At 48.6% G+C, this 19734-nt stretch overlaps 1 protein-coding gene across 2 annotated transcripts; it reads left to right on the top strand.

Annotated features, from left to right (window-relative positions):
* The first annotated feature begins 7749 nt into the window (after window positions 1–7749).
* KRT72 (keratin 72) lies at window positions 7750–19522 on the top strand. 2 transcript variants are annotated; one of them, XM_046012271.1, is made up of 9 exons: window positions 7750–8211; window positions 9823–10037; window positions 12835–12895; window positions 13265–13360; window positions 14056–14220; window positions 14837–14962; window positions 17415–17635; window positions 18239–18273; window positions 19161–19522. In XM_046012271.1, the coding sequence occupies exons 1-9, from the start codon at window positions 7750–7752 to the stop codon at window positions 19349–19351; spliced, it is 1572 nt and encodes a 523-aa protein (XP_045868227.1). In that variant the 3' UTR covers window positions 19352–19522. The 2 variants fall into 2 exon arrangements, with proteins under 2 accessions (XP_045868227.1, XP_045868228.1); XM_046012272.1 differs by lacking the exon at window positions 14837–14962.
* The last annotated feature ends 212 nt before the right edge of the window (window positions 19523–19734 follow it).

Below are 19734 nucleotides of genomic sequence, written 5' to 3'. Positions count from 1 at the left end.
TATATCTTGTGTGGCCCCTGCAGGTATGGAGGGCTGGGAGTAGCCTTGAAGATTGGTCCCATCCATGAAGGTATTTGTGCCCTCAATATGAGAGTTCTTGTCCTTGTTTAGGCCTTACCTCTCTGCTTCCTGTGTCTCACCAATAAACTTAATAAAACTTATGCAGGACCAGGCTGCTTCTCTCTCCTAAGGGGATCCTCATCCCAGGCCACATCTCTTCCATATGTGGAGATCAATGGCCTGGAGCCTGGGGCATAGAGGTCTGGGGTGTTCCATAGCGCCCCTAAGTGTCTTTTAATCTGAGGGAAAGAGATCCTTGTACGGACCATAGGGCCATAGTGGGTCTTGTGACACTCAGGATTCCTCTCCAACAGCCATCCCCAGCAGATGCACCTTTGATTCATGCTCTTCTCAGGCCAACGCTCCAGGGAGTAGGCAATCTTTAACAACATGCAGATTATGGGCAGGGAGAAAGGGACAACACTTATCTGTGGCAGCATTTAAAACTGGTCCAGAAGCAGAAGAAAGACAGTTCTGGAAAGCCTAGGGCTCAAGTTATGGCTATTCCCTGTTCTCTGGGAAAAGGCCAAAGTAGAGTCTCTTTAAAGTAATGAGCCATGTCCCCTTGGTCTTTGGTGAAGTGAATGTCTATGAGTATGAGCTGTGATGAAGCATGGACCATCACTGTGACACCCACCACCCAGCTTCTAAAACACTCTTGTGCTGAGAGACGTCTGCCAGTTTCCAAGGTCTAATGATGCTCTCAGAATGCAAAGAGCCGGGGAGAGACTGGCAGCCATTCAGGCTAGGGCTCACAGGTGCCTCTGAACAGGGACACTGTGGATCCAGGGAGTCTCAGATTTCAAGTCAACGGCTTTGAATTCAGGTTCAGACTCTGCAACTAAAAGGGGATCAAGAGCAAAGTTCTCAAGAGTTCAAGAGTCTCATTTCGAGTCTCATTTCTTTAGTTATAAAATAGACAGACGAAGCACCTGTGTATTACTCCTAGGCCAGAAGGCGGTGACATAAACACATCTTACACAACTCCTGGTACAAAGCTCACACTTAATAAACGTTCAGTGGAAACAGAGTCTTGTCCTCAAATCTTTTTGCTTCAAGAACTTGACTAAATCGGGTCACATAAAAGAGGCGTTTAGTGCTGGTGAAGCAACTTGCCAGCTCCAAACTTTAAGGACACCATCTCATAAACTATATGCCAGTTTATTTATTGCCCGAAGGAGAAGTGGTTGACAGAGTAGTCTCAGGAAATACACTCTCAGGGCCAGTAAAGAAATTGTGGTCAGGTCGAGGAATACTTGTTGAATATCTAGCATTTGTCTGGCATGTGTTAGAGTTGAGCATACAGAGATATATAAACCTGGTTCACTGCTCTGGATGGTGACATAACCATAAGAAATGTTAACTGTAACACGGAGAGATACTGGCAACCAGAGAAGATACAGAGACAGCAAAGAGGAGAGTAGGAGCTCCAGGGAGGTCAAGGGAAGCAACAGGTGCAGAGTCATTGGAGGATGGAGTTTACCAGGCAGACAAGAGGAGGGGGTGGGCATTGTAGCCAGAGGCACTAGCATGGTGAAAATGGGTCTGATTGCTGGAATGTGAAGTTACAGGTTGGAAGAGGCCCAGCAGGTGGAGAGGGAGAGAGCAGAGGTGTCTGGGGCTGGGGAGGCAGGTGGCAGCCACATCATAGATGTCCTTTCAATCTTTTATGGAGTGGAACCTCTTGATCTCAGCTCGATCTCAGGGTTGTGAGTTAAAGCCCCAGGTTGGACTCCATGCTGGGTGTGGAGGCTACTTTAAAAAAAATCTGCTATGAAGCTGGGATTTTATGTTGTAGTTTCTTGGGAGAAGCCAACATCTTGGGTGTCAGAGGAACCCAGGTTTGGGTCCTCCTCTGCCATTCACTAACTGCTCAACTTAGGCAAAATACTTCTGCTCCATGAGGCTCAGATTCTTTATCTGTAAAAAGTTAATAATAGAAGTTCCTGCATAAACTTGTGAGATTGAAAATTAAATGAGAATTAATTTTATTAAAATTAAAGTTAATTATTTTTAATAATTTTTAAAAAGATTTTGTTTTTATTTATTTGAAAGACAGAGATCACAAGCAGGCAGAGAGACAGGCAAAGGGAGAAGAAGGGAAGCAGGATTCCTGATGAGCAGATAGCCCGACGCGGGGCTCCATCCCAGGACCCTGGGGTCATGACCTGAGCTGAAGGCAGAGGCTTTAACCCACTGAGCCACCCAGGCGTCCCTTTAATAATAATTTAAATAAATTAGATCTATTTAAATTTATTTAAATAATAAATTTAAATTTAATATAAATATTAAATTTACAAATGAATAAAATAAAATAAAAACTAATATAAACAAAAATTTCAAATTTATTTAAATAATAAATTAAAGTATATAAAATTAAATAAATAATATTTAATAAATAATTTGATTAATAATTATTAATTATTCTAATTAAATAAGAATTAAATTTAACAAAAGAGTGCAAGAGAACTATTTAATTCAGTACCTGCTGCATAGTATATGCTCAAGATAGTTACATATTATTATATCAGTGTTACAATTAACTCTTTTAGTATTACTAGGATAGATGAGTCTTTCAAAAGGCCTAAGGGAGACGTGAGATAGAGAAGGTCTAATAGCCATCAGATTATTTGATGAACAGGTACTCAAAAGAAAAAGCGTTGGCTATTAAGAGATATTTCTACCTTCCGACTTCTATGCTTGGATCCAGAATATTAACACTGATGGCCTCAAAGGACAAACCCTGAAGTCTGAGTGGCTTAACTTAATGCAACAGAGGTTCACTTCTCACTCACAGTCCATGGTGGAACTGGGCAGCTCTCCCACATGGCTCTCCTAGTGCATGTCTCACAGACCTACACGCTTCTGGCTTGTAGCCCTGCCACACGGGACAAATGGCCTCCAAGGTTACTGGGACAGGGGAAAAGAGAGAAGAAGGAGACACATGGGCTGCTAACTGCCTCATCCTAGAATTGACACACATCAATGCCCCTCACATTTAACTGGTCGACATGGCCCCAAGCCCCGACCAATCCCCCAGGGAGGCTGGGAAATGAGAAGGAGAGGGAGGATACTTGATAAGCCCTGGAAGTCTCTGGCACAGCCTTCCTCAGTGTAGATCCCCAACATCAGTCATCAGCCTAAGAATTCTTTCCCCCTGAGCGGTGCTGGGATGGTGCTGGCACAGGCGCTCTGGTCCAAGCAAACAACCTGCCTTTGGCTTTAACAGTGTAATGCTGGTGATCTCAGGGTCCTGGGATCGAGTCCTGCATCGGGCTCTCTGATTGGCAGGGAGCCTGCTTCCCTCTCACTCTCTCTGCCTGCCTCTCTGCCTACTTGTGATCTCTCTCTGTCAAATAAATAAATAAAATCTTAAAAAAAAACCAGTGTAATTCTGGGCACAGTGCCGTAAGCTAGGTCAGGCCACACACCACAGTAATTATATTTCATTTGCCTTCGTGTTTTTAAGGAGATACTGTAAGTCTTCTGGATTTGGGAAGTGTTAGTCTATCTAATGGTGAAATAGAGAGAACTTGTTCTGTGTCTCTCTCTTTTTTAAAAAAAGATTTAATTTATTTATTTGACAGACAGAGATCACAAGTAGGCAGAGAGGCAGGCAGGGAGGGGGGAAGCAGGCTCCCTGCTGAGCAGAGAGCCAGATGCGGGGCTTAATTCCAGGACCCCAGGATCATGACCTGAGCCGAAGGCAGAGGCTTTAACCCCTGTTCTGTGTCTCTTAAAGTACATTCCTTGAAACCCCGGTTCCTATAAAATATATTTGGCCAAAAAGAGAGCTCTATGATCAAACAAAGGTTTGGAGGACACTGGATTTTTTTTTAAAACAAGGACAGTTACTTTATTTCTGTTACTAAAGTCAGCCTACCTCTCCTTTCTTCTCTAGTTTATTTATTTATTTATTTATTTATTTGTTGATAAATATTTTATTTATTTATTTGAGAGACAGACAGACAGACAGACAGATAGAGATAGAGAGAGCATGAGTAGGGAGGAGAGGGAGATGCAGACTCCTACCAAGCAGGGACCAAGCAGCCCAATGTGGGACTCGATCCCATGACCCTGAGATCATGACCTGAGCCGAAGGCAGACGCTTAACTGACTGAGCCACCCAGGTGCCCCTGTAGTTGTTCTTTATTTTATATTTTTAAATATTTATTTATTTTTTACATTTCTTTTCAGTGTTTCAGAATTCATTGTTTATGCACCACACCCGGTGCTTCATGCAATAAGTGCCCTCCTTAATACCTACCACCAGGCTCCCCTAACCCCCACCCCCTTCTCCTCCAAAACCCTCAGTTTGTTTCTCAGACTCCACAGTTTCTCATGGTTCATCTCCCCCTCTGATTTTCCCCAATTCACTTTTCCTTTCCTTCTCTTAATGTCCTCCATGTTTTTCTTATACTCCACAAGTAATTAAAACCATATGATAATTGACTCTCTCTGCTTGACTTATTTCACTCAGCATAATCTCTTCCAGTCCCATCTATGTTGATACAAAAGTTGAGTATTCATCCTTTCTGATGGGGGCATAATACTCCATTGTATATATGGACCATATCTTCTTTATCCATTCATCTGTTGAAGGGCATCTTGGCTCTTTCTATAGTTTGCAAGTGTGGCCATTGCTGCTATGAGCACTGGGGTACAGATGGCCCTTATTTTCACTACATCAGTATCTGTGGGGTAAATACACAGTAGCACAATTGCAGGGTCATAGGGAAGCTCTATTTTTAATTTCTTAAGGAATCTCCACACTGTTTTCCAAAGTGGCTGCACCAACTTGCATTCCTACCAACAGTGTAAGAGGATTCCCCTTTCTCCACATCCTCGCCAACACTTGTTTACTGTCTTGTTAATTTTGGCCATTCTAACTGGTGTAAGGTGGTATCTCAATGTAGTTTTGATTTGAATCTCGCTGATGGATAATGATGATGAACCCCAAAGAAGACATACGAATGGCTAAGAGACACATGAAAAAATGTAGTTGTTTTTAAAATAACTCACCTGTAAAAACACTATATGCTCATATGAGAAAATTCAGAAATATTAAAAAGTGGGAAAAAACCCTTATTTTTTAATGATCTCCTTTCCAGTCACCGTCTTTGGAAAGCACTGAGTTTTGTAGCATCCTTTAGAGCAGCTTTCCTAAGTGGTCCACAGTGATGGATCTAAAAAGCATGGCAATGTGATGCTGGCTTCATCTTTTTTTTTTTAAACCCAACAGGGAATCCATCCCCACACTTTTTTCCCTACATGATACCTATTAATCTCCTAAGAACCAGTGTTTCGGGGCAAACAAGAACCTGTTTAATCACAGCATGTTTGCAAATCCTTGCTTGGAGGAGCCATCTGTCCATCCTTTTTTGTTGAACTCTGGTTTCAAAGGGTGATATTTGTTTCTTGTCTCCCAATCCCGGGGCTGCTTTCACCCAGTACTAATGGAGGAGGTAGTCATGGGGCCCAAGATGATACATGAAGACACTGTCATAGGCAGTTGCCAGGGGAAGCCCTCCTCCCAGACTTCAGCCCCCTTTTGATCTGTCCATGTCTCCATACATCCAATGCCTCTGAAACCTGGACATGCCACTTTGGTCTGTATCTGTAAGAAAGATGAGCCTGTGGGTTCAGGAATTCCTGATTCATTCAGCCAGTCAACCCCCTCACAGGAAGATAAGAAAAGGTCGTCCTTCCTCTTCCTTGACCCTAGGCAGAAGTGGCTTGGTTCTACAGGAATGGGTATCTCAAATTCTTAAGAAGTTTCCAGAAAAAAGGAGACTTCAAAGGCTCCCTTTGAAAGACAATCTTATGTAAGTTTCTCCTATTTCAATTGAAACACTTTTCCACTTTTCTATTCTCAATGACCAGAGTTAATAAACTCTCTCTTGTACTTGTGGGAAAAAAAACTGGTTAAATTTATGGGTTGTAGGAAGCAATCTCATGAAATAATGGGAAGTATAACCTTGAGTTTCTTGAGGGACCTGCTGGTCATCCAGATTCACTGACACTGCCTCTTCCCTATCCAGAGGAAATGGACTACAGGGTCTCCCCTGAAGAAGCGTAGAGAGCCCACCATCTTTCCAACCCAGGACATTCCAGACTCTTCTATCTGTTCATCTGTGGCTGGCGCCATCTCGATCACTCACCGATGCCTCCCCTCCGCCCCTCCCCCCCAGCCTCATTCCCTGGGGGATAAACACCTTGGTTGTGATTATGCTCTGTTATTGGTTCAGCTGAGGCTGTGTCACTCAATTACCCCCAGGTGCCACCTGGCAACCCCATGAGGGCTCCAAGAGGAGCCCAGGCCCCAGGGTATAACTGGAGGCACAGCGATGAGCCTCGTCTGTTTCACACTCATCCTGACTGTCCCTGGTGCCGAGGCCGGGGCTGAGCATGGGCTGAGCAGGGGAGGGAAGGGCACCTATTAATCTGATGGTGGAAATGGGACACACACCCAGGACTCAGACAAACTGAGAAATAGGAGTGATGAAACAGAATACCACCTGGGTACCAGAAGAGCCGTATGGAAAGGGGCTTTTCTGACAGACGAGGAGAATTAAAGGCAACTTAAGCTGGAAAAAGGAAAGTGGGTTAGATTGGACAAGATACTCGTGAACTTATTTGGAATGAAGTTTAAGAATCTAGTTCTTGATTTTTCGGACTGGAGGTGTCTTTCTTGGCCCTTCTCAACTTGTTCTTAATACTCAGTCACATTTTGATCCAGAATCAGAAATGCCAGGGCAACAAATGTCCTGATTGGGGGTTCCTTGGATGGGATGAATGATTCTCTTCTGCAATTAAAGAAAAGGAAAAAACTCAAACTCATGTAAGACTGTCTTCCAGACCACCTTCCTGTACCATCTCCTCAGGCCTCCTTCCCTTCTTCCCAGTTAGTATCTCCCTTACTTTTATTACAGAAATGTTTTTCTGGAGAACTTTTTGAGCTCTGTCCCAAAATAACCCCCCTCTGCCCCCCACCACACCCGCCCCAGCTCTTGTGACCAGAGCTCTCACTGTCCTGAACTCTGTCCCTGTGTCTGGCCTTCCCCCAACAGACTGACCTATTCCTTGCAGATAGGTCAGATGTCTCTACCCTCTGGGACTTCCTTCCAGTACTCAGGACAGAACCGTCCTCTTCTGGAAGTCTGGGGAAGCAGCAGCTAGCTGACAGGCTAAGGATGATTCTCTGGAATATTCTTGATCCTGCTCATGTCCTTCTGAAGCAGGACTGGCCTGGACATCTGCTCCCCTATACCACGCTCCTCCACCTGATGGGAGGGTGTCATCCCCCACCCCAGAGCCAGACCCAGTGGAAGCCTCTACCATAGATCTTGGCCGTGATAACCCTAGTAATTTGAGGGCAGCAAGTGGAGATAAGGTAGCCAAATTATTATAATGCAGGAGGTAAGCAAAGCAAATGCAGGGTTCAGGGCCATTTTATAGGGAATTCATGATGAGTTCAGGGTGGGAGAGACAAAAATCTCAACGAGGGGTGGTAATTTCCTAAACGGAGAACCCAAGAGGCACCATGTGGCTAATAGATGCCCCAACCTACAAATTAGGCTGCCTGCAGCCGGCTATTTAAGGGGTTAGGGGGGAGCGAGGCAGGCCAGTGGAGCCACCCTCTGCGCCCCTGTCCCACCTCGCGTCGCGCTCCGCAGCCCGTCCCCCAGCATGAGCCGCCAACTGCACCACCGCCCCGCCGGCGAGCGCACAGGCTTCAGCGGCTGCTCGGCCGTCATCTCGGGACGGGTGAGCACCAGCTCCGCCTCGTTCCGGGCCGGCGTCAAGGGCACGGCCGCCTTCGGCTCCAGGAGCCTCTTCAGCCTGGGGGGCGGCCGGCGCCTGGCCCTGTGCGCTGCGGCTGGCCGGGGCGGCGCCTACGCGCTGGGCCACTGCTCTGGCTCGGGCGGCGGCCGGCTGGGCGGCTTCGTGGGCACCGTTTTCGGCAGCGCTGGGCTGGGACCCGTGTGTCCGTCGGTGTGCCCGCCCGGCGGCATCCCTCAGGTCACCGTCAACAAAAGCCTCCTGGCCCCCCTCAATGTGGAGCTGGACCCCGAGATCCAGAAGGTGCGCGCCCAGGAACGGGAGCAGATCAAGGCGCTGAACAACAAATTCGCCTCCTTCATCGACAAGGTGGGTCCTCAGATGTCGGTTTGGCCCCCAGCTACCAGTGTGCCCAGGGGTACTCCCTCTGCCACTGACAGTTGCTTGAAAACTTAGGCGACCTGGTTATCTTTTCTGAGCTTCCCTTTGCTTATCTGTAAAATGGGCACAACAGTGGCTCTTACCTCACATGATGATGTGAGGATGAACTGGATGTTTATAAAGGGCTTGGAACAGAGCTTCTCACTCACTCTCTCTACCCCCACCCCATGATTAACAGAAGCCTAATTTTTCCTTCCGGGACAAGACCCTGTGATGGAAGGGGGTGCACCACAGGCAGGAGGCATATGGAATGACCCTCTGAGAGTTTGTAATATCAGACAAGGAGATGGGGACACATATCCAGGACAGGAGCACCAGAGGGATACTGACTAGGGTATATCACAGGACATGATGCTTGGTGAAGGGAAAGGACTTAAAAGGTAGGAAGTAGGATGGGGGTATAAGCCAGGAAGGGTTCTAGAGGAGATGAGAGAAAAGGACCAGAAAATGGAAGGGTGGGGCTATTGAGGAGGGCCTGTCAAGTTACACATGTGGATTTTGTGTGTGTCTGTGGGGAGGGGGACATGCAGGAGTTAAAAGGGAAGATGTTCCGGGTGACTCAGAGGCAGTGACCCCAAAGGATAGAGAGCAGAGAAGGAATAGGTTTCTATATCCAAGCCTGGGCAGAAGATCTGGACCATGACTCACAGGGGACATAATCTAGATAAAAGCTGACGTTAGTCAGTGCCTGGTGCTGTCCCAAGGGGTCCTCATATATCACACGTGACCCAAGATTCTGTTACCATCTGCTTCGTGGATAAGGAAACCAAGACAGAGGGAGGCTAAGAAACATGCCCAAGTTGATAGAACAGCAACAGCAGATTATGTCCCTCACCACTGTGTTTGGGAAGAGGAACGGAGGTGGTTGGATGTGAGAGGGCAGGAGTAGAAGAAACAGAGGGGGACAGGGGACAGGGTTCCCAGGGGACAGGGTTCATTTTCCTCTTCAGAGTCTGTTCTTCCCCCTCACGTTCCCTTCTCTCCCTAAAGTTAGAGAAAGGGAAGAAGAGGAAGGCTAGTGAGTAGCAGAGTCTTGAAGTTTTTGAGTCCAAACATGTGAGACCTTTTGTCAAGTATGCAGGAACCTTGTAAAGACGTAATAACCCACTTTGAAATGAAAACCAAAGAAACCAGCCAACCAAGAGCAACTGAGATTGCACCTAAGAGAGGACAGGTTAACCACCAAAATGACCTTCCGTCCCATTCCCGCATTACTGTTTCTCCCTTGGTTCCCATCTTCCCTCACTCTGAAAACCCCAGCATTTACGGCAAAAGAAGCTACCTCCATCATGCGATAACTCACAGTGGCATTCATTGATAGCATTGCTTAAACCTACCTCCTTGATTTCTTTTAGACTGAGTTTTATTTCTTGTCTTGGAGACCCAGATAAGCATGTCCTCATGGCTGAATCTCTGATGTGTCTTGCTCTTTCCTGCCTCCCACCGTAGGATGAATGTATCTGATTTTTGGGGCCCTCTCCCCACTGTTGAGAGGCAACAGTGTGGGGATTCTGGGCTATGACCACCTTTGGGTCCCAGGTACGGTTCCTGGAGCAGCAAAACCAGGTATTGGAGACCAAGTGGAACCTACTACAGCAGCTGGACCTCAACAATTGCAGGAAGAACCTGGAGCCCATTTATGAGGGCTACATTAGCAACCTGCGGAAGCAGCTGGAGACACAGACAGGTGACAGGGTGCGGCTGGACTCGGAGCTGAGGAACATGCAGGATTTGGTGGAGGACTACAAGAAGAGGTGAGTGGAAAGGCAGAGAGTCTGACCCTGGAGGCTCTTGATTACAGATGAGGTTTCGATTTGGTGTCAGCATTTTTGCCTTTTTCGATCCCTTACTATAACATTTGCTATTTCCTTTTCCATAGGGGAGCAGGGGAGATCCAGACAGGTTGGGACTTAGGAAGAGAAAAGATCTATCCAGGATGGTGCCCTGAATTTCTAGGAAATGGTGTGCCCAACTTTTAGCATTGGAAATGGAGAAATGGGGACAGGAGAGTCGTCTCAAAACCAGATGGACAACCCAGGTGGCTTTGTAGCTCCTCCTGTGTGAGGTCTTCTTGGGAGTACCTAGAATGTGAGCCATAACACCAATCCCAGAACTAATCCTAAAGCTAAGCAAATAAGAGTTCTAAAAAATTTTTTCATGTTGAGGTGTCTTTGTGCTGCTGAATCCCACCATTAAAGAGAACGATTGAAAAGGTACTTGGAACCAGAAATAATTTCTCCTGGATTTGAGCCAGTGAGGAGAGCATGACACATCCCGGTTAGCATGAGCTGATATTTTGGAAGTTTGCTTCCAGGTGCCAGGATTTCTAGGGAAAGATAACTTCTTCCACAATTCAAGGGGATGGAGTTGGTCAGAGCTGAACGATTTCTCTTGTTCCACGTTCAATCTGCAGGGCCATCCCTATTCTGAACTACCCTCAAGTGGAACTCTGTTCTGAGTCCTGCATGGAGTCCTGAGGGAGGAGGTGGCATGGTCTCTCGCTTCAGAAAACATCCAGATTTGGGGGATAGTTTTGACAAGCACTTTCAGAGAGCCCCCCGGAAGTGAAATGGATGCAGTGTGGATTGAGGTTGAATGGCATTCAGATGGAAATTGCAGCCCAAATCAATCTCAATCCACACTGTATTCACAGTATGGATTGAGATTGGAGCAAAATTCTGGAAAAAAAAAAAAGAGGGGGTTTCCAGGCACAGCCCAGATGTCAGGTCGGAGGCCCCCAAAGGTCTTGTTGCCTCTGGAAGGCCAGGTGTTCTGGAAATACCACTCAGTTGAGCTGATGATGGGTGAGCTTCCTGGTTCTCTGTGGACTTCAGTTTTAATATTTGTAAAATTCAGATACTGACACCCGCCTTACCATCTAAAAGAGCTGTTGAGATGGTAATGCTGTTACTAATGTATTATCAGCTCTTTAAAGAACCAAAGTTCTAGGCAAATCTAAGGCATTGTTTCCCTGATGTCATTGGGATCCTAGCTTCACAAGCTTTGTGACCTTGGAAAAGTCTTTGTCTTGTTTATAAAATTGGGAGATGATAATGATAGGATCTACTTGATAGGGTCGCTGTGGGATGAAATGAAATAAGGAAATGAATTAGGAATTGTTATAAAATCCACCTAGCTGCAAACTAAAGGTGACATCTTGTACAATAGGTTATTGGAAGCACTGGAGATTAAAGTGGTGTAGATTTGATATAATTAATACATCTGTGCTCTAAGACAAGAAAAATTAAACTGCACTTTGTTATGGCTTAACTTTTAATTGTGCATCGTAATGTATTTTGTAAATCATGAGTTATTGGTAAAGCCAATAGTACTAAAAATGCATTGATTTTCTTTATAAATGTGTATGTCTGTGTATGCTCTGGTGTTTAGTCTCTAGACATAAATAATGAAAAATTATGACAAATAAATGTCATTAACTTGATAGCCATCATGACCAAAGTTTTTCTGTGTGTTTTATGAAATAGAAAGGTAAGGTAAAAACTAGCCTGCAACTAGCATACGCTCTTATTTGTTAACAGGAGGAAGAAAAATGGAATATTTTCTGAGATAATAGGAGATAATTATAATTATAATAGAAACAACCCTATCATAATATAATTTGATACAAGAAAGTATTCATTTACCTTTTAAATAACACACCTGGAATCTGAGATAAATCATATCAATTGTTTTCTGTGTGTTCTATCCACTGTAACTAACACAATCTGGCAGTCTCAGAAAATGTTCCAGTTGCATTTTAAAATAACCCACTTCGTTAACCTGTACTGTCATCTGACCAGGCTTTCCCCACCTTGGCAGCCAGCCACTTGCCTTAGGAAGGAGTAAGAAGCTGAAAAGGATAGCTCACATGAAAGGATATGGAAAGAAACCATTTGCTAGCATTAGTTATTTCTTTCCCGGGTTCTATTTCATTTCCCAGTGCAAATACCCTGCAATACATTCTTTGACAATAATAAGAGTTGGAATAGTGAGGTCTGTAAGCGATCAATACTCCCATCTCCCCAGCCTACAATGTATCTGTGTGAAGAACATCCCGGCCCTATCCAAACATCCTGTTTCTACGACCTTGCTTCACCTGGAACAGAAATACGTATAAAAAACAAGCAGAACATATAACTCAAAGGAGGGGTAGTATTTGTTTGGTGCCTGAGAGGTTTTGCACCCTGGGCTCATGCACTGTACTAATTAATGTCCTGTTGGGAGGAGGGATGTCTTTCTGTGGTCACAAGGGAGGGGTAGTTGTGAAAGGGATGAGGGATGGTGGAAGCCCATCACAGGTGCGTTCCTGGGCAGAGGCATTGTAGGGTAGGTTACATGTGAACTAAGGAGCTGCACATTGATTCCTTCAAACCTACTCCGGTCAAGGTCCCTTTTGATCATTGTGCATACCCCAGGGGTGCAGGAACTCCAGCGTGTAGGTCACGGCCATGCAGCTCTTGGCGCAGCGGTGCTCACTGATTGCTCAGTGAGTGCTTGCAGAACTGAATTATCCCAATGACAATGACACGGCCTCTCTCTTGCCATACACAGGTACGAGGTGGAGATTAACAGACGCACAGCTGCCGAGAATGAGTTTGTGGTGCTCAAGAAGGTAAGAGGGAAACAGGAGGGCTGGAAGAAACCTCGAGGCTCCCTGAGTACCTGACACGGTGGTGTTGGTAGGCTGAGGAAAGGGATTCCGTGGGTCGCTCAGTCCCTTGGGCAGGGGTGGCTGTGGTTCTCATTTCCCAGTTCCTCTGTCTGAGTCCCCTTGCCTGGGATGCGTGTTGCTCCCAGAGTCTGCCTGCTTAGAATCCAGAGGTTCGGCACACTCCTGGCACGGCCATGGCCCTGCACATTGGTTGGTCTGCTCTCAGCAACTGGGAAGCACAGGGGAATGGCGAGAGCAGGGAACCCGAGGCTCCTTACAACAGTCAGGGAGGGCAGGGGAAGGCAGCTGGCTCCTCTCTCGGTCCCCCAGGATGTGGACGCCGCCTACATGAACAAGGTGGAGCTCCAGGCCAAGGTGGACTCCCTGACGGATGAGATCAAATTCTTCAAGTGCCTCTATGAAGGGGTAAGGATTCCACGGAGCTCCTATGTGGCCTGCTCCTCCCATGAGTGGCTCCTGTCCCTTGGCCTGCATGGACGTGTGGACCAATGGTTGGCAGCTCTGTGCAGCTGACGTTTGCAGAACAGTGAGGTGGGCTCTGAGGAGGCCATGAAGAAGGAGGGATGATTCCTGTCCCCTAGGAAGTCACGATTGATGGGATGAGCCCTGGGAGAGCAGAGGAAGGTGTAGGGAGTTCTGTCCGAGCTGTCAGGCAAGATTCCCAGGGAATGATGAGGAAGATCTCAGGGGTGCTGAGAGGGGCCCAGCATGCCGCCTGGGGAAGCACCATGAGCGATCTGAGCTGGGTCAATTGAGTGGGGCCTGGAGAAGCGAAGGTGGTTGGCGACTCCGGAAGGGCTCTGTGGGCCACTTAAGGAGATCAGACTTAATTCTACAGGTGAAGGTGGCCGTTGCTGCAGAACGTGGAACAGGGGTGGGAGCAGTCCTGAGTGCAGGATGGAGAGAGGGGGTCCCACACTGGGGCTGAAAGCCCGATGCAGACACCTCACTCTCGGCAGGCAGCGGCACTGGTGGGCTCTGCTGAAGGTGGAATTCAAAACACCACGGAAGGGCAGCAAGAGATTTGCTACGGAGGGTCAGGAGAGGGGTCCCCTCATGGAGACCCTCTGAGTGGCTCCACTTCCCTAACTGTTCTCCAGGAGATCGCTCAGATGCAGTCCCACATCAGCGACACCTCTGTCATCCTGTCCATGGACAACAACCGGGACCTGGACCTGGACAGCATCATCGACGAGGTCCGTGCCCAGTACGAGGACATCGCCCTGAAGAGCAAGACCGAGGCCGAGGCACTGTACCAGACCAAGGTGGGCTGAATGCCAGGTGTGCCGAGGCCCAGGGACCCCAGCTGCCTCTCTCTCCTCGTGCCTGCCTGCATGTGCGTGTGTGGTGTGTGTACCAGGCTGGGTTGAGACCTCCTTTGTTTTGGAGTTGGGCCTCGTGGAAATGTCTCCCTCTGTGGGGCCGAGAGATCCCCCACAGTCTTGGCATGTGCTGGGGCATATATGGGCTCAGCCCTCGCCCTGCGGTTGCCCTTGCTGACAGCAGAGGCCACACTAGCCACAACCCTGGGGAGACTCTGACACCGTTTCTGTGCATAATCCACCTATCCTGGCTTTGATTCGTGTTTCCTGCTTTGTCAAAATGAGGACAGGATATTCTACTTCCACCAAGGGTTTCACATTTGTGAGCCCGAGGATCCTATTGAGCTGGGTCAGGGCCTTCTTGTAGAGAAGAAAAAGGTGGTCCACCCCCCCACTTCCCTCCCCTCTCCTCCCTCCCCTCCCTCACTCCTCACCTTACATTTGTTGCTCAGGCAATGAGAACAGCATGTGGTCCCCTTCCCACTCCCCATGTTCAATATTCTTAAGAGGTAAATTCCCAACTGTGCTGGGCTCCTCTTCTCTCGTCCCCCAACCTCAGATCCAAGAGCTGCAGGTCACGGCAGGCCGGCATGGGGATGACCTCAAACTCACCAAGGCTGAGATCTCAGAGCTCAACCGCCTGATCCAGAGGATCCGCTCCGAGATAGGGAATGTGAAGAAGCAGGTGGGTTCCATGAAATGAGTCAGCTAGAGGGTTTATTGCGTGCCCAAGGTATGAGACTAAATGTGGAACAAGGACAAGGCATAGCCCCTCCTTAGGGCGTGTGTAATCCTTCAGGAGGGAACAGCCCGAATGCACATAGAAGGGCGAAGCTTTCCACCCACTGTGCAGCCTGCTCCCTAAGGAGCCCAAGTGGCCAGAACAGAATGCAAACCCCAGTGAGGCTTCCTGCAGGAGATGGGATGCATGGGCAGGAAGGAGAGGAGAAGGTGTCCTGGTGAGGGAGCCAACAGGAGCAGTGGGTCCAGTGTGGACACCTCATGGCGTGTATGCAGGGAGGAAAGACACCTACCCCAAGCAGAAGTTCCACGATGGCTGGGGTGGCAGGCGGCAGGACATCACTACATAGGACGGGCAGGTTAGGGGCACCTTCGAAGTGGGGCAGTGGAGTTTAGACCCAATGCAGTAGGTTAAAAGGAGCCGTTTGAAGGTTTCACGTGATGAATCCATGCTAGAGGGAGAACTCAGCAATGGAATTTAGAAGAGGGAATGAGAGAGAGCCTCCCTCTATTGGCTTGGCCCAGGGCTCTGCTCTGTGTCTGTCCATCCCCGTGGCTGTGCTGTGTTTGGTGGCCTGGCACTGAGTGACCCCATGACCCTGGGTGCAGTGTTGGTCTCACTGGTGTTTCTGATGCAAGCAAACCCGTGAGTTTCCCAGAATTTGTGGAGGCTGGTACAAAGGCTCTGAGCTTTCCAGACAAGTCAAGTGGCCCTGTCCCCATGCCCTCTTCTTCAGTGGCCTCTCCCTGGCCTGCGCGCACGCACGCGCGCACACACACACACATACACGCAAGCACATGAACACACATCATCTCCTCTGTGCACCAGGCTCATGGTGAGAGGAAGAAAAAAGACCACTTAAATAAGAACTCGTGGTGTTTTCATTTAATTAAGTTCTGCATAAATGAAAGAAAAACACAAGGTGTGTTAGGCCTCCCTCAGTATCCAATTATAATATTTATCTAATAAAATGTTACATGTTCATGGTTGGGTGAACTTATTACTAGAAAGTGACTTTGTGATCAGAATGCCATCAGGGAGGTCAGGGAAGATGTCCTCCATGGGGAGCCAGTGGGGGTCACTCTTGATTCTTAGTCCTCATTGCAGCTCCTACTGAGGGCCCCCAGCCAAGGTGGTTTCCTGCCCTATGGCTTTTCCACTGAAGAAGCGCATGGTGTCACCTGCAGACCCTCTTGGCACTCAGTGATCCCAGGATCCATGTGATAATTGTTTCCAAGGGTGCCCAGATTTCATGCCCTCTCACCTCACGCCACTTTCACAAAACCCAGGAGTCTCCCTGATTCACCCTGCAGGACCTCAGTCAGTGAAAGGGAGCAGAGCACGGTTTGATGGAATTCAGGTCGCAGAGTGTCTGGCCATCCCCTGAATGATTAGACCTCCACGGTCCCGAGGACGGGACATGGCCTTCTGTGGCCGGACAGCAGGGTCCTAGGCGTCTCTGCAGAGGCTGTGAACCACTCACCCGGACACTGTGGGTGTTTGCATGGTGGAGGTTCTGCTTGGCAGAGGGGGAGGCACCAGCCGGGCAACAGTCTAGAATTCTGTCTGGCCTCGGGACTGGCTGCTCTCCTTGGGGTGAAACAAATTTGACTCCAGAGGAAGGGGACACCCAGAAAAGAGAAGCCATATTTAGATCCCACCAAGACTTGGCCAAGTGATGGAAAAACCTCCCAAGACTAAAAGACTCAAGAAACTTCTGGCACCTTCTCATGGACGTGGCTGAGAGCCCCATCCCCAGCTTCATACTGCAAGTTACCTTCCCACCTAACAGCGGGTGTCTGTAAGCTAGTGAGACCTGTTGTTCACAAAAGTATCTTTTGAGGGTGTTGCCCCATACCAGGACTCTCTGTGGAATTTGGGGAGCTAGACTCCATGTGGCAGGTTTATTGGACAGAAATTTTATTAGTAGGAACCTTATTAGTATCCCCCCCTTTGCTATCTTTCTTTCTCTCTCTTTTTTGGTTTTTGTCTTGTTTACAATTTACAGGATCTCTCAAGACAACCTCTACTGTGGGGCAGAATTAAGCTAGTTACCCCGAAAGTTTTCAAGGGTGACATCAGAATCTTGTGGCCAGTGTTACAGACCGGGAGGGAGAGGACGGGGCCACAGGCCCAGGAGGCTCCCCTTCTCGGTGCCTTTCGTCTCTCTTCCAAGGGAGGGAAGGGCGATCTTTATATGACAATGCATGAGCGGAGGTGAACCGTGCCCAGAGTTAGGAGAAAGACAGAGTCATCTCTAGCGATGTCCCAAAGTGGAGAAACTAGGAGGACCTTAATGCATTCACTATCAGTCAGGACCAAATGAGAGGGGATGTCTGGGCAGGATCTCAGAACTGTGTTCTGACTCAAAGCGCTAAATGCATTTGCCCTTCAGTGCTCCAACCTGGAGATGTCCATCGCCGATGCCGAGCAGCGGGGTGACTGTGCCCTGAAGGATGCCCGGGCCAAGCTGGACGAGCTGGAGGCCGCCCTCCACCAGGCCAAAGAGGAGCTGGCCCGGATGCTGCGCGAGTACCAGGAGCTCATGAGCACGAAGCTGGCCCTGGACATGGAGATTGCCACCTACCGCAAGCTGCTGGAGGGCGAGGAGTGCAGGTAGAGGGCCAGATATCTTTTATTTGGAGCAGTTACTCTTTGCTTTAGGAAGACTGAAGGCAAACAGTTTGGTTCTGTTCAGGTCCTACTGGGTAATACCTTATAGGGAATGCATTTGACATGGTACAACAGGAAAGACGAAAGTTAGGCTGCAGGAAGGATTGCATTGTCAAAATCCCAAAGAGGAGGTGGGAGAGGCAATATGAACATCAACAGCTTTGGAGAAACAGAGCCTCTCTGGCCCTTTGTGCTGCATGCTTAGGGAGGTTGGGGGAGGGGCAAGATGGCTTCCAAGAGTGAGCTAAGTGTAAGGTCACTCTGGCAAAGCCTGGGACCCAGTGAGCAGGTGGACTCATTCCTCTTAATTGTGTGAGACCACTGGCATAACAGAGGTGAGCAGGGCCTCCACAATGACCCCACCCATCAGATCATCCAGAGCCACTCTGATGGCTAGAGAAGTGAGCCTTCCCAGCAGAGGTCCCGCTGAGGTGTGTGGGGGGAAGGGAGGCTGGGATGAGGTGGACAGTGGCACCTCTGTGACCCCCTGGAGAGACGCCGTCCTGCTTTATAGAGCATTTACCTGCCTTTCCTCTCTCTCTCCAGGATGTCTGGTGAACATCCCAGTTCTGTGAGCATCTGTAAGTACCAGCAGGACCAGGTTTGGGCGTGGTTACCTTCCAGAAGTCTGAGCCTCCAATTCCATGACACTAGGGAGGGTTCAGGAAAGAGTCAGGGGCAGCAAGAGGGAGCTGGCTTGAATCACCGATGAGAAGCAGTAATGGAGAAAAATAATACCACGAAATACTTTTGTATTTATTATCTAGCCTATATATATATATATATATATATATATAGCCTATATATATATATATATATATAGCCTATAGATATATATATATATTAGATATAGATTTTGTATTTATTATCTAGCCTATAGATAGCCTATAGATAGCCTATATTTTGTATTGTATTATCTAGCCTATAGAGAGATCAAAGGATACCCAACAGTGTGTAAATCCAAAGTCTCCTTTAAAATGAGACTTACTGGCCACGTTGTATTTCTCTTGAGGCCAGACCGAAACCAAGGCTCCAGCTTGCAGTAAGAGGGAACTGGGGAGTCGGAGGGACTGAGGGCGGGCTGTAACAACCTTCTGCAGACTGAAGAGCTAGAGACGGTGCAGGTGCAGAGGGAGGCACTGTCCTGGGAGAGGGGGTGTCGGCGCACAGCCCCGTGACTGTGGGCCTCCGTGAAGGGCCTTGGTTCGTGTGGCCTGTCCTGTGGGGGAGGTTCACTGAGAGAGCCCACGAAGGCTCCAAGTCTGATGCTGGTGGAGGGACACAGACTAACGGGAGGTCAAATACATGGGGCCAAATCCTTGAGAAATGATCCGTACTGCCGAAAACCTCCAAGGACACTGAAAGGACCCAGCAGAGGGACTCTGTCCCCACAGGGCAGGCGCCAAGGGAGTGGGCCGGGATGCCCCAGAAAGACCCCCAACTCTGCGTCTTCTCTCCCCGGTTCCAGCTGTCATCAGCAACACGGGCGCAGGGGCAGGAGGGGCTGGCTTCAGCGTGGGTTTTGGTGCCTCGAGCAGTTACAGCTTCAAGCCAGCGGCCATGGACGTCAAAACCAAAGGCAGCTGTGGCAGCGAGTTCAAAGATCCCCTGCCTAAGAGCTCAGGCAGCAGCTGTGCGGCCAGGAAGGCCTCGAGGTGAAGGGCTGGTGGTGACCCTTGGCTCTGTGAGCAGAAAGCCGCAGGGCTCAGCTGCTCCCCCTGCCCCTGCCCTGTCCAGGCCAGGAGGTGCGTCCTCTGTGGCTGCAATCCCCGTGCCATCCCCTAGCCCTGTGGTCCTCCACGCGGTGCATGCTGTGAGGTGGGAAGTCCCATGGGGGGTGCTCCCTGTGACCTCCCTCTTGGCCGTTTTTCACTGGGTCACTGCCCCCAAGGCAGAGATAACACAGCTATGTGGATGTCTCCCTGCGGCCAGTGTGAACCCCTCTGTCCCCATGCTTTTCTGGGGCCGTTGCAGCCCAGGGGCTCTCTTTGTCCTCTGCTTTGGGTTGTGTCCAGTTCTCTGCTTCTCCTGCAATAAACAAT

The sequence above is a fragment of the Meles meles genome, chromosome 7 (genome assembly GCF_922984935.1).
Source record: "Meles meles chromosome 7, mMelMel3.1 paternal haplotype, whole genome shotgun sequence".
In the NCBI taxonomy this organism is placed as follows: Eukaryota; Metazoa; Chordata; class Mammalia; order Carnivora; family Mustelidae; genus Meles; species Meles meles.
This window is presented reverse-complemented; position numbering and strand designations above follow the sequence as displayed.